This window comes from Phaethon aethereus (assembly GCF_964289735.1).
Source record: "Phaethon aethereus genome assembly, chromosome: 1".
NCBI classification, from domain to species: Eukaryota; Metazoa; Chordata; class Aves; order Phaethontiformes; family Phaethontidae; genus Phaethon; species Phaethon aethereus.
The window spans coordinates 174,310,630-174,336,639 of NC_138575.1; the positions used below are offsets into that span (position 1 = coordinate 174,310,630).

The 26,010-nt window shown below is 36.4% G+C and overlaps 1 protein-coding gene across 1 annotated transcript in view; it reads left to right on the plus strand.

Moving 5' to 3' along the window:
* MYCBP2 (MYC binding protein 2) overlaps positions 1–26,010 on the plus strand; it is a gene marked incomplete at its 5' end in the record, with an annotated part of 223,888 nt that overhangs the window by 116,742 nt on the left and 81,136 nt on the right. Inside the window, 15 exons of the mRNA XM_082013861.1 lie at positions 1,266–1,457; positions 2,608–2,814; positions 3,582–3,713; positions 4,254–4,432; positions 7,289–7,431; positions 8,246–8,346; positions 9,501–9,719; positions 11,079–11,304; positions 11,596–11,714; positions 14,700–14,787; positions 19,737–19,786; positions 21,087–21,259; positions 21,599–21,743; positions 23,236–23,448; positions 25,766–25,821. Of these exons, the coding sequence (XP_081869987.1) occupies positions 1,266–1,457; positions 2,608–2,814; positions 3,582–3,713; positions 4,254–4,432; positions 7,289–7,431; positions 8,246–8,346; positions 9,501–9,719; positions 11,079–11,304; positions 11,596–11,714; positions 14,700–14,787; positions 19,737–19,786; positions 21,087–21,259; positions 21,599–21,743; positions 23,236–23,448; positions 25,766–25,821 (2,243 nt within the window). The remainder of the gene's footprint in view (positions 1–1,265; positions 1,458–2,607; positions 2,815–3,581; positions 3,714–4,253; positions 4,433–7,288; positions 7,432–8,245; positions 8,347–9,500; positions 9,720–11,078; positions 11,305–11,595; positions 11,715–14,699; positions 14,788–19,736; positions 19,787–21,086; positions 21,260–21,598; positions 21,744–23,235; positions 23,449–25,765; positions 25,822–26,010) is intronic.

A 26,010-nucleotide genomic window follows, 5' to 3' on the forward strand; every position in this document is an offset into this window, starting at 1 on the left:
ATCTTCGAATTATTTATTGTTTGGAGAATGTCTGAGCAAAAATTATTCTTATTTTTTGGGGAATATTAAATTGACAGAAATATAGTTTAGAGATGTCTTTCATTGCATAGTGTTTTCTGCAGCAGTGTTTCATCTTTTTCACATTATCACAAGAATGTACATGTGGATAGATGCAGTGTTTTGAGGAAGAGTCAACACAGCTTTGGTAACAAAAAGTAATGTCTCAAACAGCATTTGAGAGCCCTTGATTAGGAAATTGTTTAGTAACTTTTGGTAGAACTATATGAACTGGACTTCCCTTGTCCACCTGCTTGTTGACTCCTTTAAAAACTCCAGTTTCACAGAATCACAGAATCACTAGGTTGGAAAGGAACTTCAAGATCATCAAGTCCAACCATTAATCCAACACCACCATGCCCCTTAAACCCTGTCCTGAAGTGCCACACATTTTTTGAACACTTCCAGGGATGGCGACTCCACCACCTCCTTGGGCAGCCTGTTCCAATGCCTGACCACCCTCTCAGTGAAGAAATTTTTCCTAATATCCAATCTAAACCTCCCCTGGCGCAACTTGAGGCCATTTCCTCTCGTCCTATCGCTAGTTAGTTGGGAGAAGAGACCAACACCCTCGTTGCCACAACCCCCTTTCAGGTAGTTGTAGAGAGCAATAAGGTCTCCTCTCAGCCTCCTCTTCTCCAGACTAAACAACCCCAGTTCCCTCAATCGCTCCTCATAAGACTTGTGCTCCAGACCCCTCACCAGCTTCATTGCCCTTCTCTGGACACACTCCAGCACCTCAACATCCTTCTGGTAGTGAGGGGCCCAAAACTGAACACAGGATTCAAGGTGCGGCCTCACCAGTGTCGAGTACAAGGGCACGATCACTTCCCTACTCCTCCTGGCCACACTATTTCTGATACAGGCCAGGACGCTGTTGGCCTTCTTGGCCACCTGGGTACACTGCCGGCTCATGTTCAGCCGGCTGTCAGCCAGCACCCCCCCAGGTCCCTTTCCACCGGGCTGCTCTCCACCTCATTCAACACCACCTCATTCTGGAAATTAGAATATTAATCATTTTTTTGACAAAGGAATACATACTATGATAGCTTTAAGAATTTTTAACTTTTTTTTATCCTCTAGACATTTCTTATTTTTAAGAAGTCATGGATTTTTTTATTACCTAATGCTTATAGTATGTGCAAATCAATGTGTGGGTTTTTTAAGTAAGAACAATGTCATTTGTCATTTTTCTCTTCATAATGCAGAGCGAAGAAAATGTTTCAGGGATGACAAGCTTTCGGGAAGTGCTGGAAAAGATGTTGGTCATTGTTGTTTTACCAGTACGGAACAGCCTTAGAAGAGAAAACGAACTTTTCTCTTCACATTTGGTTTCTAATACTTGTGGGTTGCTTGCTAGTATTGTGAGTGAGCTTACAGCATCAGCATTAGGATCAGAGGTAAAGCTTCTATAAAATCGTTGTTAGAAGTCTTCCAGCACAAGTATATTATGAATGCGATACAGGCTGTGGCAGGAATTGCATAGGTGTGCAGATCTTTCACGGATGCCAGAATTTGCAGTTCTCAGTACCTTTCAGATGCTTAACATAAATTTAAAAGCATGTATTGACTGTATTAAGGAATACTGTTGATAATTAGCTACATCATTATGGCTGCAGAATACTGCAAATTGTTTACAAAATGGAAATTTTATTTTGAGTGCTTCTCTTTTTGCACGCATATATCTGCACATATACGCTCAAAATGTATTTGTTTGGCACTCACTAGAGGCAGTGCCACATACCTGAGCATCTCTGTGCCTCTTGTGGTATCATGGGTGCCCCGTGTGTTCTAATCTTATCTGCTTTTGATTATGGGCCAGAATTTATAATGTGTTTTGTTTATGCACTGTGTCTTCCTCCTTTATATGTAACATACTCCTTACCTGTGTCTTCCTTTATACAGTCAGTATTGTATTATGTATGTACTATATTTGTCAATATCAGTAGACTTTTTCCAGTATTCAAAATTGAGAGTGGTACTGAGTTCAGCTTCTTAAAACTCAGAGATTCATAATCACACATGGAAGTTCCCTTTAATGACGCTATAATGTCATTAAATGATGGAAATTTATTTTGTTTTATTAAAGGGGTGTCACTGTCTCTGTACCAGCAGCAGACACTTTTCACAGAAAGAACTGAGCTTTTGATAACATCTTGATTAAAGATGGTTTTTATTATTACATAAGATCTGCATCTGTCCTTTCTTAATCTTGACTTTACCTAAGGCAGAAATACCCAACTCTTATTGAAGCACAGTTAGGCTATATTTTATGCTAATTCATCCTATAAAATACATATTTAAATACTTGGAAAAGTTAGGACTCAGATTCCTAATTCCCCAATACCAGAAATTATATTTTCTTTTTTTCTTTTTAGTTGATTTGAATAGAAGCCCAAGTAGTGGCATCTTATGTGTTTTATCAGTTGACTTTTAAAATTTACCCAGCTGAAAAATCTGGTAATTTAATTCACTTAACTTTGCTGTATTAAAGTTGTCTAACACTTAGCAGTTACCTTTTTCTGTTTGCTTGTATTCAACTTTCTACAGGTTGATGGGCTGAACTCTCTTCATTCTGTCAAATCCACCCCAAACAGATTCACTAAAACAAGTCAGGGAAGAAGCTGGAACACTGGGAATGGATCCCCTGATGCAATATGTTTCTCTGTTGACAAACCTGGTGTAGTTGTAGTAGGATTTTCTGTTTATGGCGGAGGAGGAATTCATGAGTATGAGTTGGAGGTATTAGTTGATGATGTAAGTACTGTGTCTGAGAATACAACTTGAACAAGAGCAACCTCAGTTTTTCATAATATGTTTTTCAAAATAATACTGTAATATTCTTATACAGTCTAGGCTACCAGTAAAATAGTGCACTGGTAGTAGGGTTTTTTGGTTTGCTTGTGGTGCTGATTTTTGTGGTATTGCAATCTACATACCACATCCAGTAGGGTCCTTCTTGGTTGCGGTCTTGAAATGTTTCTTTTTTTACAAATAATATTTGAAGTATAGTGGAATTCTCACTTCCTGGAGCTAAACATAAATTAGTACCCGTTATCCCTCTGCAAATTGCAAAGGAAAATAAGAAATAAAGGAGACCAAGTTAAAACACTTTAAACAAAAATTGAAGAAAAGGGTATTCTACCATTGCGGTCAGGCTATAGCTGCAGGTGTTTCATGTGTTGTTGAAGTACTTTTAGAAGAAGCATAAAACTGTATTGTGTGTTCTTGTAATGAAGAAAATCCTCTGTTCTTTTACATCCAGTTGTTCACTTTGACCGTTTTTTCTAATCTCTTCCAAAGGGCAAGCATAGGTTGATATGGGAAACTAACCTCTGCTCAGTAATTTCTGTTTTTTAGCAGAAAGGCTTTACGGTTGGCTCTGAACAGGTTTTTCAGCTTTGTTTTATTTATAATGCTGTGTGTAATTATTTATGCAAGAAAACATAACTTGCACAATTGCATGAATGTGTCATGTGGTTACATTATAAATGTATTAAAATAACTTTGTTTCTTTGAATCAGAGTGATCATACTGGAGATTCAACTCATTCTCATAGATGGACATCTTTAGAGTTGGTTAAAGGAACTTACACCACAGATGATTCTCCCAGTGACATAGCTGAAATCAGACTTGACAAAGTTGTGCCACTGAAGGTAAATAAAAGAAATGCATGTCTGTAGGTTTGTTTTAGGTAACAAAAATCGGAATGTAAAAATGTAAATTTTTTCTTTGTGTACACATTTACAAATTAACCTTGACATTTTTGCTTTATAAATTTCAGTTTCACCCTGTAACTGAAAACTTCAAATCCTGACAGCAAAAAGAAATTAAGTCTTAATTTTTATAATAGCATAAGATAGATTGTAATTGCTTAGTAGTTTAGAATATTCTTGAATGTGCAACTTTTTCGTGTGCAGTTTGGTAGCTAATTTCTTGGGTGCCTGGTCACTCTTCAAGTAATTAGAAGTATTATTTTACTTAAGTTTAATGGCCCATAGTTTAGGAACATGGAACAGCTTTGACTTTTGTTAAATGCTGGATCTTTTCCAGTTAATTTCATTTGTTGACTGCTTTTGAAGGACTTTTCAGACTCTCCAGTATTAATGTAAAATAATAGCTTTCATAATACCATGAAGCCTAACTTACTTATACTTGTTTTATATTGCCTACTGTTTTTGGCTCTCCTTTTTAAGGAAAATGTGAAATACGCAGTTCGTTTGAGGAATTATGGAAGTCGGACTGCCAATGGAGATGGAGGAATGACTACAGTTCAGTGTCCAGATGGTGTAACATTTACATTTAGTACATGTAGTCTGAGCAGTAATGGCACAAACCAAACGCGAGGACAAATTCCACAGATTCTTTATTACAGGTTTGTGTGTTGTGATGATCATGGATAAAACCATCATAGTGCTATTATACCAAATGTATTTTTGAGAAGTAACAAATAAATACATCTGCGTGTGTTTGAGGAAGGAGCTTCTTTAGCAGCAGTATTGTGTTCTTCCAGTGTAGTTTCAGATTGAAGTTATTTAGGGAAGACAGTTTTCTGGCCACCGGTGGTAGTGGTGCCTCTTCCGGTCTTGTTTTAGATTCTGGTTCTTTTTACTCAGCAAATAATTTGATGGTTGGCCTCCCTTACAAGGTCTGTTGTCTACTGCTTTAAAGCTACAACACAGGAGACTGGCAAGATGCAATACTTCAATTACTTTTTCCGATAGCCTAATTGATTTTTGAGAGGCTACTCACTGGAATGTTTATCTCTCTGAGTTTGTTCAGTTTCTTCCTCTGTTGCCAGAAAGGATTGCAACATGTAGTGAAGCAAGTTCTGTTTATGTAGGAACTGTCTCCTTTCTTACTGGAGAGTTCAAAGGTATAAAAAGAGAAATTGCAACCGCCTGAAGATCAGCTGAAACACCTGACTGTCCACCAGGGAAGCTTTATTTTAGTCTTTCAGGATGGTAGTAGGAATTCACTTAAGGTAATGCTTTTGCAGAAAGCATTGCTTTCATTTTTGAGGTGCTTACCATGATACGCATGAAGCCATGACTTTCAAAATGTGACAGACAGCACCTGAATATATGAATTACTATCATTATCCATACAGCAAAATAGCGCATCACACCTTTTACTCAAATCTCAATTTTTGTGGTAAAAGGCTGATAACAGTAGATCCCAGGAGTAAAAGGAGCAACGAATAGTAATTTACTTTAATATTTAATTATGTGCAAGGTATACCTACCTAATAAAAGTTGAAGACGATAAAATAAGTAATGCTACAATAAATGTGGTTTGAAATAACAATCACAAGAACATGTTGCTCTTAAGAAATTTTTAAATGAGCTAAAATACAAAGAAATAAAGTTGCCAGCAGAATTGTAGTAACAGTATATTTGAAGATACAGGATAGTTCTAAACTCTTTTAAAACATGAGATTGGCTGTACTCGGACTCAAAGGTCCAGGTTGTTAGCAGTAACAGTAATTGCTTCTCAAAGAATGGAATTAGCGATGTGCATCATGATATTTTCATTGATTTAGACTCCTGGAATCTTGGACATCTGTGTTTAAGGGAATTCCTCCAGCATTTGGAGGAATTTTATTATGAAGTATCGTATTATGTAAGAAAGAGGAAAAACGACGAGGAAAACATTTATTCTCACTTTCAGAATTTCTGCTTTTATATAAGCAAAAGAGGGAATAAAGGAGAAATAGTAATTTCTTTGATTTCAGGAAAGCAAAGGATATAAAACTTCAGTACATGGAAACTTCAAGGCATTCTAACTTAAGCTAGCATAGAGCAAAAACCCCACAACAAAGTGCTTTTTTCAAAACAGTCTCTTTTTTTTTTGTTTTGACTGTGATAAAATTTTAAGAAGCTATTGAAGGACCATAATGGCACAACTCAGAACTGTTACAGAATGAATTAAGTTTTGTTTGGAGAATTTGCGGACTGCTGCCTGTAGTCACAGTGTCTTTTGAAGTTTGCTTGGACAACAGAAACCTAAATGTTATCTGATGAATGACTATAGTTATGGATTTAATCAGTTTGAGGATTCCCAGTTCAGTATATAATGACTTGAGGTTTTGATTTGTAAAGGAACAAATGTTCAGTCAACTATTATAGAACAGCGCTTGTAAGATTCACTATCGACTTTGTTTGAAGGATGCTCAAATACAAATATGCTTATGCAAATACCAAGAAAGGCCATACCAAAAGTAGTGTGTTAACATACTTCTGATTAGGGCAGAAATGCTTTGGAAGGATTTGTTGGGACAAATCCACCATTCCAGGTGCTGAAATGGCACTGTCAGTCATAAATAAATTCAAATTAAAAGGGCTTGAGGCTGACAGCAAAACTACAATTCTGCAATACATTGACAAAAAAAAGAAAACTTTTTGTAGGATTGATTAATTTAAGTCATAGAGAAGGATAGGAATCCTTGTTGTGCACTGAACTGCTCCAAGGAAAGTTTTTGAGCATTCTGAGGTGCCAGTCCCGAAATTGTAAGATCAAATCTTTCCAAACAAAACATAATAAATCCAAAAGAGAATGGGAAATTTTGCTTTACATGTTGACTAAGTGATTTTGGTTGTTATTGCCAAGGCTATATCACGATCATATTAAGGACTTGAATTGGTTTATAATTATCATTCGACTGCTTTGACAAAGCAAATCAAACCAGATCTTTTATATAACTCATTGAAATAGTTTTGTGCATAATGTTGTGCAGGAGAACCTAATTTGACATACAGAGTGGATTTCAAAGAAAAAACTACTTGCTAAGGGTAAGCCTAAGATTGTATTTCAAAACCAAGATTAATCTTTAGAATATGGAGGGAGAGTCTTTTTCCCTGTTGCTATGCTGCAGAAATATGCACTGAAAGAGTTTTGCTCATTTCTGTGATGCATTTAGTATTATCCTATTTTTATCACAATAGGTGGCTGGGCTTGGAAGAGCATAGCAATTAATACATTTCTGTGGTTTCAAAGGCATCTAGTCAAAACAAACATTTCAGTAACAGGCTTTTCATATTTTCTGCCAAATAAAAATAAAATTATTGCAACGGGCTAACACTGAGGCACTGCCTTCAAAATATCCTCTGTGGTTTCTTTGATCGTTTCCATTATTGTTTTATCATAAGTTGTTTTACTTATTCTAAAAAAATCAGTCAGTCATTTTAATTTTGTATTTTGTGAACTTACTTTAACTTAATCCACCATCTAGGAGTGAGTATGATGGAGATCTGCAATCACAGCTTTTGAACAAAGCTAATGAAGAAGATAAAAATTGTAGCAGGGCTCTTTCTGTCGTAAGCGCTGTTGTACGAGCAGCCAAAGACCTGTTGCACAGGGCTCTTGCTGTAGATGGTAAGGCTTTTGAAAATTGACTTTCAAAATTTCCTTTTCAAAATTTCTTTCTCTGATGGCAAGAGGTAATAGTAGAATATCAGTGATACAAAAATTGTGATATTTCTCTTTTGCTTTCCAAAGAATATTTTTCTAACCTGTCATTACTGTAGGTATCAAACTGTAACTTTCTAAGTCATTGAGTTGCACTTGAGATACCATAGACAGATACCTTGTGTAAATTTGCTCATCAATTTAGTGATTATCATTTTAAAGCTGGTAAGAATCTTTATTTCCAAAAGATATGCTATGATGGGTCAGTACCAGATTTTATTGCATGTTTTGCACAGTGGTAGTAATCAGGAAGACTGGTGAAAGTAATGCACTTATAAGCACTTAAACATCCATTTTTGTGAAATGTAGACATTAGTCTTAAAACTGAATGCTTTTAAGATACCAACTTCAGCTGTTCTAGTTAAAAAGTCCAGAGTGCTAGAGAAGGTGATTTGGAGGGCTGGGAGGAGCTTATTGTGGCAGCTTTTATACCATAGAAAGTATGAACACCGTTTCACAAAATAGCAAAGAATGCAATAAAATTGTGCTCTAAGAGGAGGAAGTTTTTTAACAGACAACTGTATATAATGGCATGTTTATCTCAGGTGAACTTTGCAGGCTTAGAATTTGCCAATGCCTAGATAATGAAAATAGCTTGAAGTAAAAACTACTGTAAGAAACTAGAAGTTTAAGTCATAACATGCAAACCAGAAAAATAAGATGTGTTTTGAATCAGGGTACCTTTATTAATAATATCTATGCTGTAATTATCATTTTGTAGCTGAAGACATTCCAGAACTACTCAGCTCTTCCAGTCTGTTTTCAATGCTGCTTCCCCTCATCATAGCCTACATAGGACCAGTAGCGGCAGCTATTCCCAAGGTATGCTCCTCAATAGAAATTACTGAAGAAATTTAAGAAGGTTATACAAGGAAAAGGTTTACTCTGAAAATCTGAACATGTTGATTTCTTATAATTTTATGTATTAATGGTGTATATTTGACCATGTGGCTCATTATGAATTTTCCAAGAGTCAATAATTTTAAAAACATGTTGTGTTTTAAAAATGGCCGCTTTTTTTTTTTTTACTCACATTGAAGACATGATGAAAAAAATACTTTAAGGAAGCAGAGGGAAAGATGACAGACTTTAAGAGTAGGAGAAGACAAAAAGTTAGAAGGATCTGGATGTGTGACTCATTTATTGATGAATTTTGTTGAATTTTTACAATAAATATCCAAAGCAGTGGTAGCTGCTCATTAAGATTATTTCTGTCAATTTTAGAGCTGGGAAGATGTCAGCTATAAATAAAAATATCATTACTTGTCAGTGGCAGAGCATTCCCCATGTGTCTGGTCTGGAACACTCTTGAAATCTGTTATTAGATTTACAAATGTCATTAATCCTTTCCTAGTAGACACTGTTGCCTTTTAATGCTTTTTCATGAACTATAAGCTCTCTTATAACTTCTCTTTAAAGAGGGAAGAAAGAGGACTGGCCACTTAAAATATAGCAGATTCATTTCATTAAAAAGAGTTTCAAATTTGGGTTATCTTGTTACTGTGATGAACTGGAATTTAGAACCAAGTGTTTTGTTTTGGAAGTATTCCTCTCCTTTGAAAATGTCATCAAGATTAGAGAACAGTGCAGTGCTTAATAAAGCAATATTTGAAAAAAACAATATTCATGCTATAAAACAAAGTGTAACTGCACTATGACTTCCATATGGTATTTGCTTTCTCTCAATTCATGCTTATTGTTTGTTACAGCTTTTTAGTGTTAGAGAAGGTGTTTCAGTGAAGGTATCTCACAGTTGTGTACAGATTTTTGTTTCAGTTTTGGCAAGTCTCTAAGAGGAGTCTTGGAGGTTAATGTAGTGATGCTTTTTCTGTCAGGATTGTGGACATGCAGAATTGGAAGATAACTGAATGAATTATAGTAGTGATATTCTGAGAATATTCAAAACAACCATTGCAGAGAATTGTAAGTACTGTTTTCACCCAGTCCTAATTATTGCATGTGGTGTTATGTTACAGGTTGCTGTTGAGGTCTTTGGCCTAGTACAACAGTTACTTCCTTCTGTGGCAGTTCTGAATCAGAAGTACGCCCCTCCAGCTTTCAACCCAAATCAGTCTACAGACAGCACCACCGGAAACCAACCAGAGCAAGGGCTTTCAGCTTGTACTACCTCCAATCACTATGCTGTTGTAGAAAGTGAGCATCCCTATAAACCTGCCTGTGTTACGCACTATAAGGTAAGCACCATTTCTAAGCTCACATGCAGTTTTTTAAAAGCTTTTGACATGTGGGTTTTGTTTCGTCACCGTTTACTATCTGAAAAGTTGTTGCCATGGATGATAATTCATACTGTCTAATACAGGAGACAGTTTCCTGTATTATTACTGTATTGCTTTCTGGAGAAACCTCTGTTTTTCCAGTAAGTGTAGTGGAAACTAGTGTAGTTTTAACTCCCCTAATGCAGGTATCTACTGTAAGTCCCAACATTTGCTCAGTCTTAGATATTCCTACCGTCACGCACAGTTTCTTTGCTCTAACTATAGAGATTATAGAAGTTGGAAGTCTTTAGGTATACGTTATCTAATCATATCTCAGACTTTCTTACCTAATGCTAAAACAATGCTTTGTAAAAATACCTAATGTCAATTCTGGTCAAATATGCGTTATAATCTAGGGATGCCGATGCTGTCTATTGCTCATCTGCCAATTTAAATTCTTCATTAATTACTTTCACTTGGACCATGATGTGGCATTGCAGAAGTCCCTGAAGTCCTCTTAACTGTGTTAAGTCACTCTGAGTAGGATTCATTCCATCTTACATGGATGACTATTGCAGTAAATCTACATTTTCCTCAATGTCAGTAGAGAAAGGATGCTTTTTCTAGAAGAGTAAAGGGCTGAGAGATAAATCCCATGTTTCAGTTCTTGAGAGAGTGAGTTCTGCAGTTGCATTGATTCCACTACTGTAAATCCAGAGGTAGCAAACCCAGATTCAAGTAAGAGCTGGAAGAGGTAATTAATTACTATTCCACTGTTCCACTTGCTTGTCTTGTGAGACATCAAGACATCCACTGCAGAAAATGTAGTTGTCTTATGATCTTCATGAAGCAATGATGCTTATTATCGTTCTCTAAGTTTATGGAGAACTGAAGAGTTCTCATCTGAAGCCTTAGACTCAGTTTGTATACTTTTCTAGGATTGCACAAAACAGATATTGCATGTGTTTGTTGAAGTTTGCATTAAAAAAGGTATTTGAGAGTTAAATGTTTGTGTTAGTAGTCTGTGGTTGTTTTGTTTAATAATCCTGTGCAGAGTTTTTAAAAACAATCACAAATGGTATCATAAGTGCAAATACTTAATCTGAACATAAATTGTAATACATGATTATATGATTTATACAGTAAGGTATAAAGCATTTCAGGTATATCTGAATTGCAAAGAATAAATTAGGTTAATATTAATCTAAAGCATATGAAAACAACTGTACAGAATTACATAATCACTTTAATAGCCTAAAAAGATAAACCCAAGTGGAAATTAAGAATTAAGTGTAACCCCCAAAACTTGCACATCATGGGACTATTGTTTTGTTTTAGGTGACTTTTCCTGAATGTGTCAGGTGGATAACAATAGAGTTTGACACTCAGTGTGGCACTGCTCAATCAGAGGATGTTCTTCGTTTACTAATTCCTGTCAGAATTGCACAGAGTCTGGGATTTGGACCAAAGCATGCTTCTGTTCATGAAAACCTTAATTCATGGATAGAACTGAAAAAATTCTCTGGATCTTCAGGGTGGCCTACCATGGTATTAGTATTGCCAGGTAACAAATAGATACTGCAATAATTTCTAGTAATGTGAATTATTAAAATAATGAAAGAAAGTTTGATTTTTCTGCAAAATGTGTCTTCATCCAAGCTGGCAAGAGATCATTATGAGCCATTGATTGTACATCTGTTGATTATGTTTATGTAGGCATGTTAGACATGGTTTTACTTTACATTTACATATAAAGACTAGGTTTCATGTGCACTCATGTAGAAGAAACATAGAAAACAAAGAGAAATATTTTTTAAAAAATTTTATTTAATGTATCCTTTTTACTTCTTATAAGGAAATGAAGCTCTTTTTTCTCTGGAGACTGCGTCAGACTACGTGAAAGATGAAAAGGCTTGTTTTTATGGTTTCAAATGTTATGCAATTGGATATGAATTTAGTCCAGGATCTGATGAGGTAAGGAAAAACTGAAATGGCTACAATTGCTGCACTTGTTAATTCTCTCATATAAGGCCGGGTTTTTTTGGTAAAAATATTTGTATTTCCACTTCTGACAAAATAACAGTAGCAAGGTATTTTTTAATTAATTTCATATAAGTTTTTAACAATTTTTGTTACAGAAATTATGTTTGGAATTCTTTAATCTGAATATTATTGGAATGGCTTTTTGTTCGGTTTGTTTTTTTAATGACTGTGACAAATATTATTGCAAATACATATGATGATTTTATCTAGCATGTGAATGGGATATGAAATTTCCTAGAATTGTGACCTAGTCTACCATTGCAAATCCAAAGGACTGGGGCTTTCAGATACACAGTGATTTTACTGTCACTGCTAGTTAAGGGATGATGCACTTGCATTATTTTTTTGGTGTTCACTCATACCAGAACTCTCAGACTCCCTGGAAATAAATGCTGTGCTCATTTACACTACCTCGGATTTTGCACAGTGGTCACCTCATCTTGCCTTTAAGGACATGAGTCATTTCTACTGCTGTTTCTTTGTTGCAAAGGGAAGATAAACTTTTGTCATGTCCTTGAGCCAGTGCTTTATTTGGCATATTTTAAGAGATTACTGAAAGTACTTAATATGCTTTATAATAATTCCAGAAAAATAGCCCCTCCCTTCCCTTGGGAGTCTTTGGGCCTAATGCTTCGCGTGAACTTGACAAGGTCTGCGTTTGCTTACACTACAACCTTCACAGAAGGTTTACCTCATCTTATTCCTGGATTCTGCTCAAGCTCAATTATGTCTTCAGGTTTTCAAAATGTGAGATTCTTTGGAATTTTGTAAGATAACAGATAAGAAAACATACCATAATATTATTGGCTATGATGGTCTCATTGGCTTGCAGCAAATCAGATTTATAAATCCTGTAGGTAATCTAACAGGTCAATATTTGAGTAATAATAGTTTTTGCTGAAGCAGAATAAAGAGATGGAGATCCATACACGTCATTATTTTTTTAAAAACATTTAAAAAAAAGCTGCTGGCAGCTTTTTGGCACTCAGTGCTAAAACATGCTAGCCAATGTTAACTATAGCATCTAAAGAAAAGTTGCAAGTAACTGTTTTCAAACATACCTTTTTATAGCCCAAACACTTTAATTAGAAAAGCATGTTTTACAGTATTTAAGCTACTTTGCATCTCAGGACTAAAGCCTCCATAAGTAACTTAAGTAAGTTTCTTGTTGTTCTGGGAACTTTGTGATGACAATTTTCTGAAGTGTTACCACTGATAGAAAAAGAAGCATATGTTCTGGTGACCACTGTGGTTTTTTTCTCTAGCTTAAAGGAACAAAGTATCCGTAAGACGTAATTCAAGTCAGTGGGATTAATTTTTGCACATCTGATTCTCTTTCCTTCCAAAACACAAGCTTGTGGTGCTGTTACTTAACTATAGTATATTGAATTACATTCATTGTTAGGGAAGTCTCTGCAAAACTGGAAGAGGTCATTGAGTGTGAGCAAGTCCGTCAAGGAATTGGGTGTAGTTGAACTACTAAACTTTGTTTAAACATAGCATTTTTGCAAAAATTACGGATTTATGCTTTGATGAATGAAAATGAAGGCTTTTTGTTGGTCATTATTAAATCTACAAAATATGAGTGTTCTCACAGCAGGGAACAGTCTGGTGGGTTGAGCCACACTTCACATCTTTACTTGCTTGCTATTTCAGAACCTGCTGTTTTGAGTCCTAAAGATGCGATTTATCAAGGGTTTAGTTTAAAATGCATTTTGGAGATTTTTCAGCCTGCTTGGGAGTCTTTGAGAATACAAGGCAAGTCTAGGGTTACTGATTTTTGAGACTCTTTCCAAAAGAAGGATTTTTTTACCTATTTTATGTATTGCCAATTTCTGTAAGTCTGCTTAGAAAATCCATCAGATGGAGGTTTCACATCTCCCCCACTGTTTTTTGGTTTTTGGGTTTTTTTTTTTCCTCCATGAGAGGCATCTGTCAGAAGTGTGTTGAACCACCCGCAGATTTCTTTAAAACCTAAAATTGATGTTAGAGACAACACCTTTTTTGTGAGCAGGGTTAACAAGTTTGTGCCTGCATGTAGCTGGGACAAGTTGAAGGGAAAATATCAAATACATTTCTTTATGGTTTAGAAAGTAGCTACATCCTCCCTAGATGTACTGCTCTCCCTCCATTCCTTGCACCCAGCCTCCTTCCCTGTATTTGAAAACAGTGTGTGTGGTCTGTTCTTGTTTTTCTTTCTTGTGAGCAGAGTTAAAAGATACTGAGGGAGAGACTGTCATGTGTTTTCAATGACAAGTCTGGCATGGGGCGGGGCAGGGCGGGGGGGTGTCTTCTCATTCCCTAGAACAGCAGCATCAATGAGAAGAAATGACGTCCCAGGGAAAATAGAAGGGAGAAAATGTCAAGGACATCTGCCAGGATTTTTAATGGAGAAAGGGAAACTACAGCATCTTTTTCACATCCTTGCCTCTCCAACTAGAGAAAGGAAAGAGGGGAAAAATTTACGAACAGTTATGAAAGTTATGAACCTTTAAGCAAAGTGGGAATGTGAGCTTGTGTTAGCATGTGTATATGTACAGCTTAGAAGAGGCATTGCTTTGCCATCCGAATCTGTATCAGTTGGGTTTTTCGTATTAGGAAGTTCCCTTTCTCTTCAGCTTTACAAACAAAAGACAATTACCATTTTCATATGTTCTTACTAGGCTACCAGAAGCATGGTAACCCATTTATTAATACTCTTACCCAGTTGAAATTGTTCTAAAAATTTGGCACTCTGGCCCATGTCACAGCAAAACATGACAGTGTAGCTGTTTGGTAGGAAGAGTATCACTGAGAAACTTCAGAACTGGAACACTCAATTAATATCTCTTAAGATAAAGCAGTGTCAGGGAAACACATTCATTGTCCTGTGTTCTGAAACACTATTTTTGTTTTAAAATTTGTTTCAATTTGAAGGGTGTCATTCAGCTGGAAAAAGAATTGGCCAATTTAGGAGGATCATGTGCAGCAGCTTTGATGAAGAAAGATCTAGCACTTCCTATTGGTAAGTCCTACTCAAAGAACATACTTTGTTATTTCATCATTGTTTCAGGTTTTCTGAATGAGTAATACCCTTAAATCTTAGTGTTGCTTTTAGTTAGAGATGATCATACAAAATTGATTCTTAAAACTGAATTAATCAAACAGGATAATAAAGTGGTGGCGTTTCCTGCTTACACCATTCCCTTCATATGTGTATGGGGAGAAGGGAAACCTGGTCATTTAAATCTGAACCAACTCACCCCATCCACAGGTAGTGTATCAGTGTCCAAGATATGTCCTACAGTTTCCTCGTGGTACTTCACAAATGTGCAGGTATCTTATTTGTATTTCTCTTTCACTTTTTTTCTCCCTGCACTCCACACCTTTCTGAATGAAAAATACCTGCAGCATTGAACTGCAAAATTTAAAATTACTTGTTTAAAATTGAAAATGACCATTGTAACTGTAGACCTTATAGCCTAAAATATTACTGCTGTAGTTTTGTAGTTTTTGAACCACATAAAAAAAATCCCACATACTTTTACAGCAGATGCAGCAAATAAAAGTTTATAGTAATCTAAATGCAATTTAAAATATAAGCAAAAATATGAGTTTATGAAAATTAATGGTTATGGAAATTGATGCAGCCATATTCTGTGTAATAGCATTTCTCCTAGTTAACATTAGTGTACAGGAAAAACAGGCTCATGATCTATAATAAGATATCTTTTTGATCATTTTAATTTAGGAGCACAAATGAGAGCTCAAACATTGTTAATGAGACTGAGAGTGTGTATTAATGAGCAGGAGGGCATTGATCAGTGTGCCGTTATAACCACAAAACCTAATTTGAATTTTTTAACCTAGTATTTTGCTTGTGTATTTGAATGTGCAAATTTCTTACTTTATGTTGTAAATAGGCACCTCAATTGCACTGGTAGTTCTGTATTTCTCTCTCAAAAATACAGGCAATTCTGTAGTTTATAGTGCCCTCTTCTCCTCCAAACAGCTGCATTAACTCCTTAGTTTTCTTGACTTCCCTAGCTTCTGTTTATCTTGCTGTTCTAAGCAAAACAAAGCAGCTGAAATTGAAATGCTTCTAAATTAATTTCATAGGTTTTCTAATACTTCATACTTCTCTCTAAAGAGGTTTGGGGTTTTTTTTCTAATTTTGAATCTCTAAAAGAAGAAGAGAAAGTAGGTGGTACATAGATTGTCTTTATATGCTTTCAGATAGATCGAATTTGAAATAAAACATGCAGTTAAGTTACCTGTGCAGTCTCAGCCACCTATAAAAGTGTTTGTGTATGAACTGTATGAGAGGAGGGATAGGTGCATTGCCTCTGAAGAGTTTCCTGATTACTGACATACTTACAATTGATTCATCTTACCTTTTACCTAACACCAGCTCAAGGACTTCAGCCAAGTCTGTTAGTGTTGCTGATAGTATTACAAAGCTAATGACAAACAGGCATCATATATGTGTATTATTTCTCTACAAGACCACTGGACACTGTGAATAAACAAAAGTGATGAATTATAGACAGCAGTCGTAGTGTCTGCAGATGTAAACCACTGTGTAGCTTTTTCAAGATGGTTTTTGATTGTCTGTAATTTTGCTTTAAGTCTTCTGCTTGGTGACTCAAAAAAACACTGTGGCAGGAAAAGAGGTAAAATGTGGTTTTCTAGAGCAGCATTTAAATGATTTAGTTTCAGACTACTTTTGCTTTTTCAGCGTTCAAGGTTATGTATCTTCTACCTTTTGCTGCAAGTGAAATGGCATCTTAAAAAATACCGCATTACTACCATTACTCATCTGCAGAGCAGTATCACCTTACTTGTGGAATGGAGCGTCCCTTAAGAAAAACCTATATAATTACATAAAAGACTGTCTTGTAATGCATATACATAAGACGGCCCTTCATATTAGACTTTTCATACTTTATTTTATAATTTCTACAATTTTACCTTTGTTCCATGTGTGGTGTATACTGACTAAAGAAAGTAACCTAAGAAAAAGGTTCACTCCAGAAAAGAATTAGCAACTTAACTTGCAATGCCTGAACTTTGGAATTTAGAAGTTAGGCTTCTAGTTTTAAGCTAGTAGCTCTAACCTTCCTTTAGAGTTAACGTAAACAACATCAGAAGATGGTTCATGTCATCCTAAGATGAAGATGTAAGAAAAATGAAATTAATCACCCAGAGGAGGTGCCTCTTTGTCCTCCATTTGCTATAAAGATACCTGGTAATACCGAAGTCTGAACTCATTATCTCATGCTTCACTGCCCAAAAGTAGGTGAAGTAAATCCTGCTCCATTTCTCAGATAATCTTTAGACCTCTGGGTCCAACTAAGTGCTTTTAAAACTTGGCAACCTTGATGAAGACAATAAGAAACTTCATGAATGTGGCAGAATTTTAATAAAAGAAAATAGGAAACACACGGTTGAAAATTCTCATAAGGTACACTTGTGGAAGGTTGTGCAAAGGGCATCGGAAGAGTAGTAAAAACCAAAACAAAGGGAAAAAAAAAAAAAAAAGACTTTCCTGGAAACTTTCTGTCAAGGAAAACAGAATGATTGAATTGACTTGAAATCAGAGTTGTTAGTTGTTACTGGCATCTTTGTAAGACCCTTCCATCTTCAGCTTTATTTGCATGGTTTATCTTGGTTTATTGACTTTAAGGAGGTTGTCCGTCACAAAGACCTTGCTTTTTTATAATTGTTGTAGTGGATATATTCTATATAAAAGTAGCCAAATACTTGTGTAAGTATTCCTCTAGAACCATTAGGAAAAAAAGTGTTTTGAAAGGACGTCAAGAAGGCTTTAGCCTTTTTTGCTCCAAAGGAAGATGGACCAGACAGTGATTCCTTTGTGTATTAGGAAAACTTTATCTTTGGAAGTACACACAAATACTATTTGAGTTACCATGTTCAAAAGGTCACAATTCCTCCTTGCCAGTTCTCCAAGACTCAAATTTAACATACTTTTCCCAAGAGAAAGATCCAGTCTGTGACCAGGTTGTAATTTAAACAGCAATGTGGAATTAATCGGTGTATTTAACATTATTGCTTATTTAATCATTTCAAATTTAGTAGAATTTATTTCTGAGAGCAGAGGTTTTATATATCTTTATTTCTTTGAATTTTAAAAATGCCTTAGGGCTTGATTCTTCTCATGTCTCTTTCTCTTGTCTTACTAGTAGAATTGCCTGACGTTTTTGAGAGAGAGTAGAAATATGATAACCTTATCTGTTTTCTTCTCTGTTAAAAGACTATGTTTGGCAATTCTGATCACCCTGGAATCAGACTTTTGAGTTGCATTTGTGGCGAATATTGTATAATAGAATATATTTGAGTTTTATGTTTTAGGGGGAATCATAATTTGCAAAATTGTGCAGAGTTTATCAGGTGCAGTAGGTTGATACTGGCTGGATGCCAGGTGCCCACCAAAGATGCTCTTTCACTCCTCTCTTCAGCTGGGCAGGGGAGAAAAAATATAACGAAAGGCTCATGGGTCAAGATAAGGGCATGAAGACATCACGCAGCAATTACTGTCATGTGCTCAAGACTCAACTTGGGGAAACTAGTTTAATTTATTACCAATCAAATCAGAGTAGGATAATGAGAAATAAAACCAAACATTAAAGCACCTTCCCATCACCCCTCCTTCCTGGGCTCAACTTCACTCCCAATTTTCTCTGCCTTCTCCCCGCAAGCGGCACATGGGGTTGAGGAATGGGGCTTGTGGTCAGTTCATCACACGTTGTCTCTGCCGCAACTTCCTCCTCAGGGGGAGGACTCCTCACACTCTTCTCCAGCTCCAGTGTGGGGTCCCTCCCACGAGAGACAGTCCTCCATGAACTTCTCCCACTTGAGTCCCTCCCACAGGCTGCAGGTCTTCACCAACTGCTCCAGCCTGGGTCCCTGCCATGGGACCCTTCAGGAACAGGCTGCTCCAGTGTGGGTCCCCCATGAGGTCACAAATCCTGCCAGCAAACCTGCTGCAGCGTGGGCTCCTCTCTCCACGGCGCCACAGGTCCTGCCAGGAGCTGACTTCAGCGCAGGCTTCCCACAGGGTCACAGCCTCCTTCAGATGCATCCACCTGCTCTGGCATGGGTTTCTCCATGGGCTGCAGGTGGAGATCTGCTCCCCCAAGGAGCTCCATGGGCTGCAGGGGGACAGCCTGCCTCGCCATGGTCTTCACCACGGGCTGCAGTGGGATCTCTGCTCTGGGGCCTGGAGCACCTTTTCCCCCTCCTTCTTCACTGACCTTCCCATTTTCTCACTCATCTTTCTGGCTGCAGTTGCACAGGTTTTTTTCTCTCCTTCTTAAATATGTTATCATGGAGGTGCTACCACTATTGCTGACTGGCTCGGCCTTGGCCGGTGCAGTTCTGTCTAAGAGCCAGCTGGCGTTGGCTCTATTGGATGTAGGGGAAGCTTCTAGCAGCTTCTCACAGAAGCCACCCCTGTAAGTGCCCCTGCTACTGAAACCTTGACCCATAAACCCTATACATCAGGTTTTCAAATACTGTTACTAGGGTAAGTTCTTAAAAGGGAGCAGCTGGTGCATACTTGTAGGTACTGCTTCCCAGAAACCATCTTGACTTCCCAAAAATCTTTTTCTGAAAGTATCTAGCCACTCCAAAGATTTGCCATACATACTGTCTTGAAGAGAAGATGACAAGTACCAAATTTTTGTTGTGTGTAATGTATTTTGTTTATTTGCTTGTGCACTGAACTACACAGTACTGCATGTTTACTTTGTTACTTGAAAATATTAATCTTTCAAGTGCCAGTTAAAAAAAAATATTACACATCATCCTGCAAACTTAAATTTTGTAATATAAAAGGCTTCACTAAACAGAATCAAATTTCACTTTCCATCGTATGTAGATACATGTCAATATTATCTTTATGAAAAATAAGTTTACTTTTTGTTGTGAAAATAAGTTCTATTTTTACAGCAGGTAATGAATTTGAAGAAGATCTTGAGATTCTTGAAGAGGCTGCTTTACAGGTATACCGCTGCTTTTTTTTATTTTCTGTTGCAACATACTTCAGCACATAATTGCACTGAAACTTTTTGACTGCTATGGAAGAAAATCACTTGTCAGGTTTTTATAATAGGAGGCAATCCGGCTTATTATAAAGCAGAAGTTTAGTATTTACATTAAAAGTCTTACAGAAGTTTACTGTTTACATTAAATCTTTTTTAAAATAAATCTGGTTAGAAAAAAATGCATAAAATATCACAGAGGAAGTTAGATGACCAAATATATTTCAAAATATGGAGGTATCTGGCTTAGGTTGCACAATGTAACAAATTTTAGATGTTACCAAATTAATCCTGCACATGTCTTTGTAACCGCAAGAATAAAATCACTTTTTCAGTTGAATAGTAAGATTTATCAAGTCCCAAATAATATAATTGCAGTTGTTCTGGATTGATGATATATTTTATTTGTTGTGATCAGTGCTAATGCTGGTCAGTAGCTTCCTAACCATAGCCCATAGCTGATGATGCACAGTGAAAAAGGAGTTTTCGTATTCTGCTTGTCTATCCTAATTATCTTCAAAGCAACTGTTTTGAAATTCAGTTGTCACAGTACTTGCTGGAAAAATATATCAATTCTACAGTATGATACCATTGCATAGGCCTTAGATGACAGAACAGTAAACAGAAACTGTCTAAGAGAAATCAGATGTTCCTTGAAAGAAATATTTTCAGCAATCTGTTCTTGGTCCCACTGTGCTCTAATTCAAAACGTAAGCTAGAAGTATGCTTGCAAGTAAGGGATTAATTTTCATTTTTATTCCTGTCTGTTAAATATTTCATGCATCTTTGCACCTTCCTTCCCTTCTTCCAAAGAAGAGTTTTCTTTTACTTTGTCTCATCCAAAATTATCTTTCTTAAAAGATCTGCCTTTCTATAAGTTATATCTCTAGCCTTTTATTTTCTTTTGGAATATGCTTATTGGTCACATTTTCAGAACAGCTTGCTTCATTCATGTTCTGGTCACAATTCAACATGGAAGTTTACATTGCCTTATTCTTTCTTCCAGAAATTCTCTTTCAACTCAAGCTCATTTAATCTCATTTTACATAAATTTCCATTTTATAGACTGAACTGACTTTTTTAACTTTCATCAGAGTAAAGTTTATCTACTCTCCTGCTACTTGAATGGTTTTCGGTGCCCAAAACGTCTGTGGCAGTTGTGTCATATTATGGGAAAATGTCTACATGTAAGATACTGAAAAGCTGTTTTGTCTCCATCCTTTCATCCCCACCCCTTAAAAAAAAAAAAAAAAAAAAAAAGGTGTGCAAATCTCACTCCGGCATTCTTGGGAAAGGCTTGGCACTGTCTCACTCACCAACCATTTTGGAAGCTCTCGAAGGAAATCTTCCACTGCAGGTACAAAGCAATGAGCAGTCATTTCTGGAGGATTTCATTGCTTGTGTACCAGGATCAAGTGGTGGACGACTTGCAAGGTAAAACATTTGTATGCTGCATGAATAAACCCATTACTTCATAGTAGTAATGTTTAAGTTTGTTACAAAGTAGGAAACGTTTAGTTATGTGTTAAATTTCAGAACCTGCGCACTGTTGCTTGCCTGTACAACTAGCTTATAGAACTTTAATAGCTACATCAAATATTAGTTAAGTAAAACTATGACTGTATTGTTTCTGTTAATATATTAGGGAAAAGCATTTAATATTGAGACTCTCTATGCTTTTTCTTACCTGGAAGTCATGTTTGTACAGAGTAAGAATTTATCTTTTGGGGGCCTGTAAGAGATTTTAGTATTAAGTGTTGGTCTTTGCTGTAGGTGGCTTCAGCCAGATTCATATGCTGATCCTCAAAAAACATCACTGATTTTGAATAAGGATGACATTCGATGTGGTTGGCCAACTGTTATTACAGTACAAACAAAAGACCAGTATGGGGATGTTGTTCATGTTCCTAATATGAAGGTAATTATTGTCATCTTGGCTGTTCTTACACTTCATCATGTCTTCTTTTAGTATGTGCTGTAGATATTCCAGAGAATACTCCAGTATAGGGCAGAAAGTGGCATTTTTAAATTCAGTGTAGTCAGACTTTCTTACCTCTAAATCCACAAAACTACCAAGTTCTGTATTATGCCAACAGCATTTCATGCAATTTATAGATGTCTTTAATGAGCTACATATGTAGTTGTAGGTGATGTTTGATGATCATGTGTAAGGTGACAAGAATCCATTTTTAACTTGTAAGCCAGGAAAGTGTATTATAAATTTTAAACCAAATAAATGTGATGGAAAAAAAAACCAGAAGCACACTGATGGTCCATTTTATAGTCACTTTATTTTGGAGTAGAACAGCCTTTCCTCCTTTTATGTTTCTAATATTTGGAAGTTCCTGTAGCCTTTTCTCAAGAATATTTTCAAGACTAGCTTTTGTTCAAGCAAGTCTTCGTCTAGGATGTAATAATTGAGACTCATCATACAGTGAGCTCTAAATGCATTAACGAACTGTGAGACTACAACAGTAATACAAGGATCAGTCGCAAACGCAGCTTGATTGAAATTTAAATGTGTGGTTATTGACTTAAATATGTGACAGAGGAAGTAGAAAACTTTAAGTAGTGATTTTACTCTATCAATCAGGAAAAGGATATGTCAAAGTATACACATCAAAATTGTTGCTGGATTTCTTGTTTAATTACTATTTTTCTTCATGAATGTTTTAAAGTAATAGAAATCTTAATTCAACTTAATCATTCTTTTGGACTCATTCAGTGTGCAATGTGCTCATATAACTTCCAGTAAATGAAAACAGCATATGAAATCTCCATCAGTTAGATTTAGGATGAGTAGTGAGTAAACTTATTTTCCAGATAGTCTTCTGATGAAGAACAGACTAAGTACAGCTGAGACTGTTACCTGCACTAGTAGATGTCTGTGGTATCTCTGGGGGAAAAGAAGTCAGATAAAATATGTGTTAAAGAGCACAGTATAAACGTACAGTGCTGATATAGTACAGTGGCAGAGCTAGCCAAGATCCAGTCTGGCCACTGCTCATTCAGATCTAGCAGGCCCTGATGACTGACTCTGAAACCTGTGCCCTCATTTGGAAGGCTTTCTTCCCTAATTTGTAGCATTTTCTGTTGTGGGAAAACTGAGCTAGGCATACCAGACGACATGCTGCTTCCCAGGGAGTGCTCTGGGACTGGCTGAACTGACACTGGCCTTTACGGATCATGTGCAAAGTCAGCTGGGTGCTTCTTTCCTGTACATTTACATTTTTCAGAGATGCTGTGCTTGGTTTTACAAAGTGCTAAGTGTAGGCACATAGGTTTTTGACACAGCTGTATTTATAGTATAGTGAGTGCTCTAAGCACTTTGTCATTGTACCTTATCAGATCTGAAAGAATGTGTGTGTTTTCTCCCTAAATCATCTTCTGTATTCCATGTCTTATTGCAGGTAGAAGTCAAAGCTATTCCTGTTTCTCAGAAAAAAACGTCTTTGCAACAAGAACAAATTAGAAAGGTGCAACGGATACCAGGGAGTCCTGCAACAGCTGCTTCCCCTAGCAGTGATATGACCTTTGGAGGACTTCCTTCACCAAAGCTTGATTCTTCTTATGAGCCAATGATCGTAAAAGAAGCTCGATATATTGCTATTACAATGATGAAGGTAATTTACTATCATTTTAGCAATATAGGTACAAAATTCAGCATTCAAAGTGTGTATGTGTAAAGGTATGCAAAGGAGAAGGAAAAAAAAAGTATATTTCAGTTTGATCACAATCTAAAAATACATTAATTACAAATTACTTTGATTATATTTAAGTTCAGCCAAAAACTAGGTGCATCAAAAGGGCCAATTGCCTGAACTCTAAAGCGGTTATAAACTGGATTAGCATTCAAAAAGAAAAGTTGTCTTTGATTTTGATTACACTAATTAATAAATTAGTCTGAGTCACTCAGGAGAAATTAAGACAGCTATTGAAATGGTGGGGGGGAAGTCAAACCAATGTATCCATATAAAGTTGGAGCGTTGCAGTGAATATATGTTAAAAACTAACTGGTGAGCGTAGGAAAAATAGGAGCTCAGCATAGTAAAAAGACCATACAAATGATTTGTCTATCAATGCATAAATATTAAACAACATCAGTTGAAATTAGCCACTGTCAAATTGATCAGCTCAGAGACTTTGCCAGCAACAGTTTTTAAAGAAGTGAAAACTGAAGAGTTAGTATTGATTTGAGTATATTTTAGAACCCACGATATATTTAGATATTGGCGTGGTTAAGAGATGTGCCATGATGTGTATAACCAGTGGTTAGACAACTTAATAAGACATGATTAATCAGAAGTTAGATAAGGATGATAATTAGTATAATCAATATGGACTTATGGGGCGGGGAGGGGGGATTATCAAATTAGTATCTCTTAGAGTGTACAGGGTTGCTTTCTACTGTCAGGTCATGAGATAGAGGAACTTTTTCTGCCAGTCTACAGAGCTTGGTAAAGCAGAGTTTCAGGAATCCCTTACTGATGAATCTAGAGAGGTCTGACTTCCCTAGGCAAATAAACTAGCATTGTGCTCACTGCCTACATTTGGAAGCTATAGGGGTCAACTACAGAAAGCGTTGGAAAACTCCTGGGTCTCAGACAGCTCAAACTAAAAAATCCAGAATCTCAGGGATTTCTGCACATTGGTGGACAGAGCCCAGATGATGTCAGATGAGGCAACTGTTTGCATTGCTTGAACTATTTCTGATTTTCTCTGCTAGGAGAACAATGAAATCTGGCCTTTATAACTGGTATCTTCTATACTGTTGCTTTCTGAATGGCATATGGCTGCTTCCCAGCTGTTTAAGGGGTGTGTTCTAAATTTCACTTAAACTATTTAATGATCTGACAGCATTGTCTGAAATTCTCACCCCATCCATGCTCAGAACAGATGTATGCACACTGTCTTTCAATTTGCAGTGATTACTGAAAAGCTTCCTTTCTTTTTTTTCAGTGACATATCTTTATTTTATCATGACTTGGTTTATTTCTAAGGTAGTGATTTCATAACAGTTTAGGCTTATCTGTCCCATCCATCTTCTGGAAGACATACGGTCCCAGGGTAGACTAGGGAATTAAACTGGCATAAACTGTGCGCTTTTATATTTTTAAGGTTAGTTTTCTACTGTCTCAGTAGTCTTAGCATAGACACTAGCATTCTCATGGGAAGTTATAGAGAAGGCAAAGTCAGGCTCTTCTTGCACTCGCACAGAAAAAGGATATAGGGCCATGGACACAATTGGTGAAAAGGCAAATTCCAGTTACATATTAGAAGGAAAAAAATTACAATGAGAGTTGTCAAATGCTGGAACAGGCTGCCCAGAGAGGCTGTGGAATCGCTGTCCTTGTTGGGAATACTCGAAACTTGACTGGATACACCCCTGGACAAGCTGACCTAATTTGAAAGCTGGATCTAATTTTTGAGGGTGGCTCTACTTTGAGCAAGGGTGTGAACTCTACCTCTGGAGGTCTCTTCCGACATAAATTGTTGTATATTTCTATGGTATGCAAAATTATGAGAGCAAGATGGTGATATGCCAACTCAGACTTGGATTGACTTAAATCGTCATGGTGCTGTATCCCTTAGATACTGTGTGGATATTTGTGCTTACAAGGAAGTTGAAATCTAGCTTATCAAGATAAAGTGTTCATTCAAGTGAGATTGGAGGACATTCAAATACGTGACTGTGAACAAAGCTTTGTTAGCAATAAGTATCTGTATTATCTAAATAATGGCAATTTAAAGAGAAAGTGAAGATACTTGTTTCATGTGTGTGTTTGGAATTGGTTTATTGCTTCCCTGCTCAATGCTTCTGGTGAGTGTAAAGTTAGATTAGTATGTTCTTTGAGAAAATAGTCTGCTTTCTTTTACTCATTACTTTAGTATAATTGATAACTGTTGATTTTCTGTTTGTTGAATTTCATCTGTTTCTAGGCATATGAAAATTATTCTTTTGAAGAACTACGTTTTGCTTCACCAACACCAAAGAGGTAAACATTAAAAAATTACTTCTTAATTGGGGCTAAAATTAATATGTCCTGTCACTTCTGCTTATACCCAGAGTCACAAGTGTTGTCTGCAAAACAGTCTTGTCTAAAGGTGGAAACACTGCAGAAATTGTGTATTATTTTGTTTTCTTAAATTTAGATATGCTGTTTAAAATCTTTAATTTTAATCGT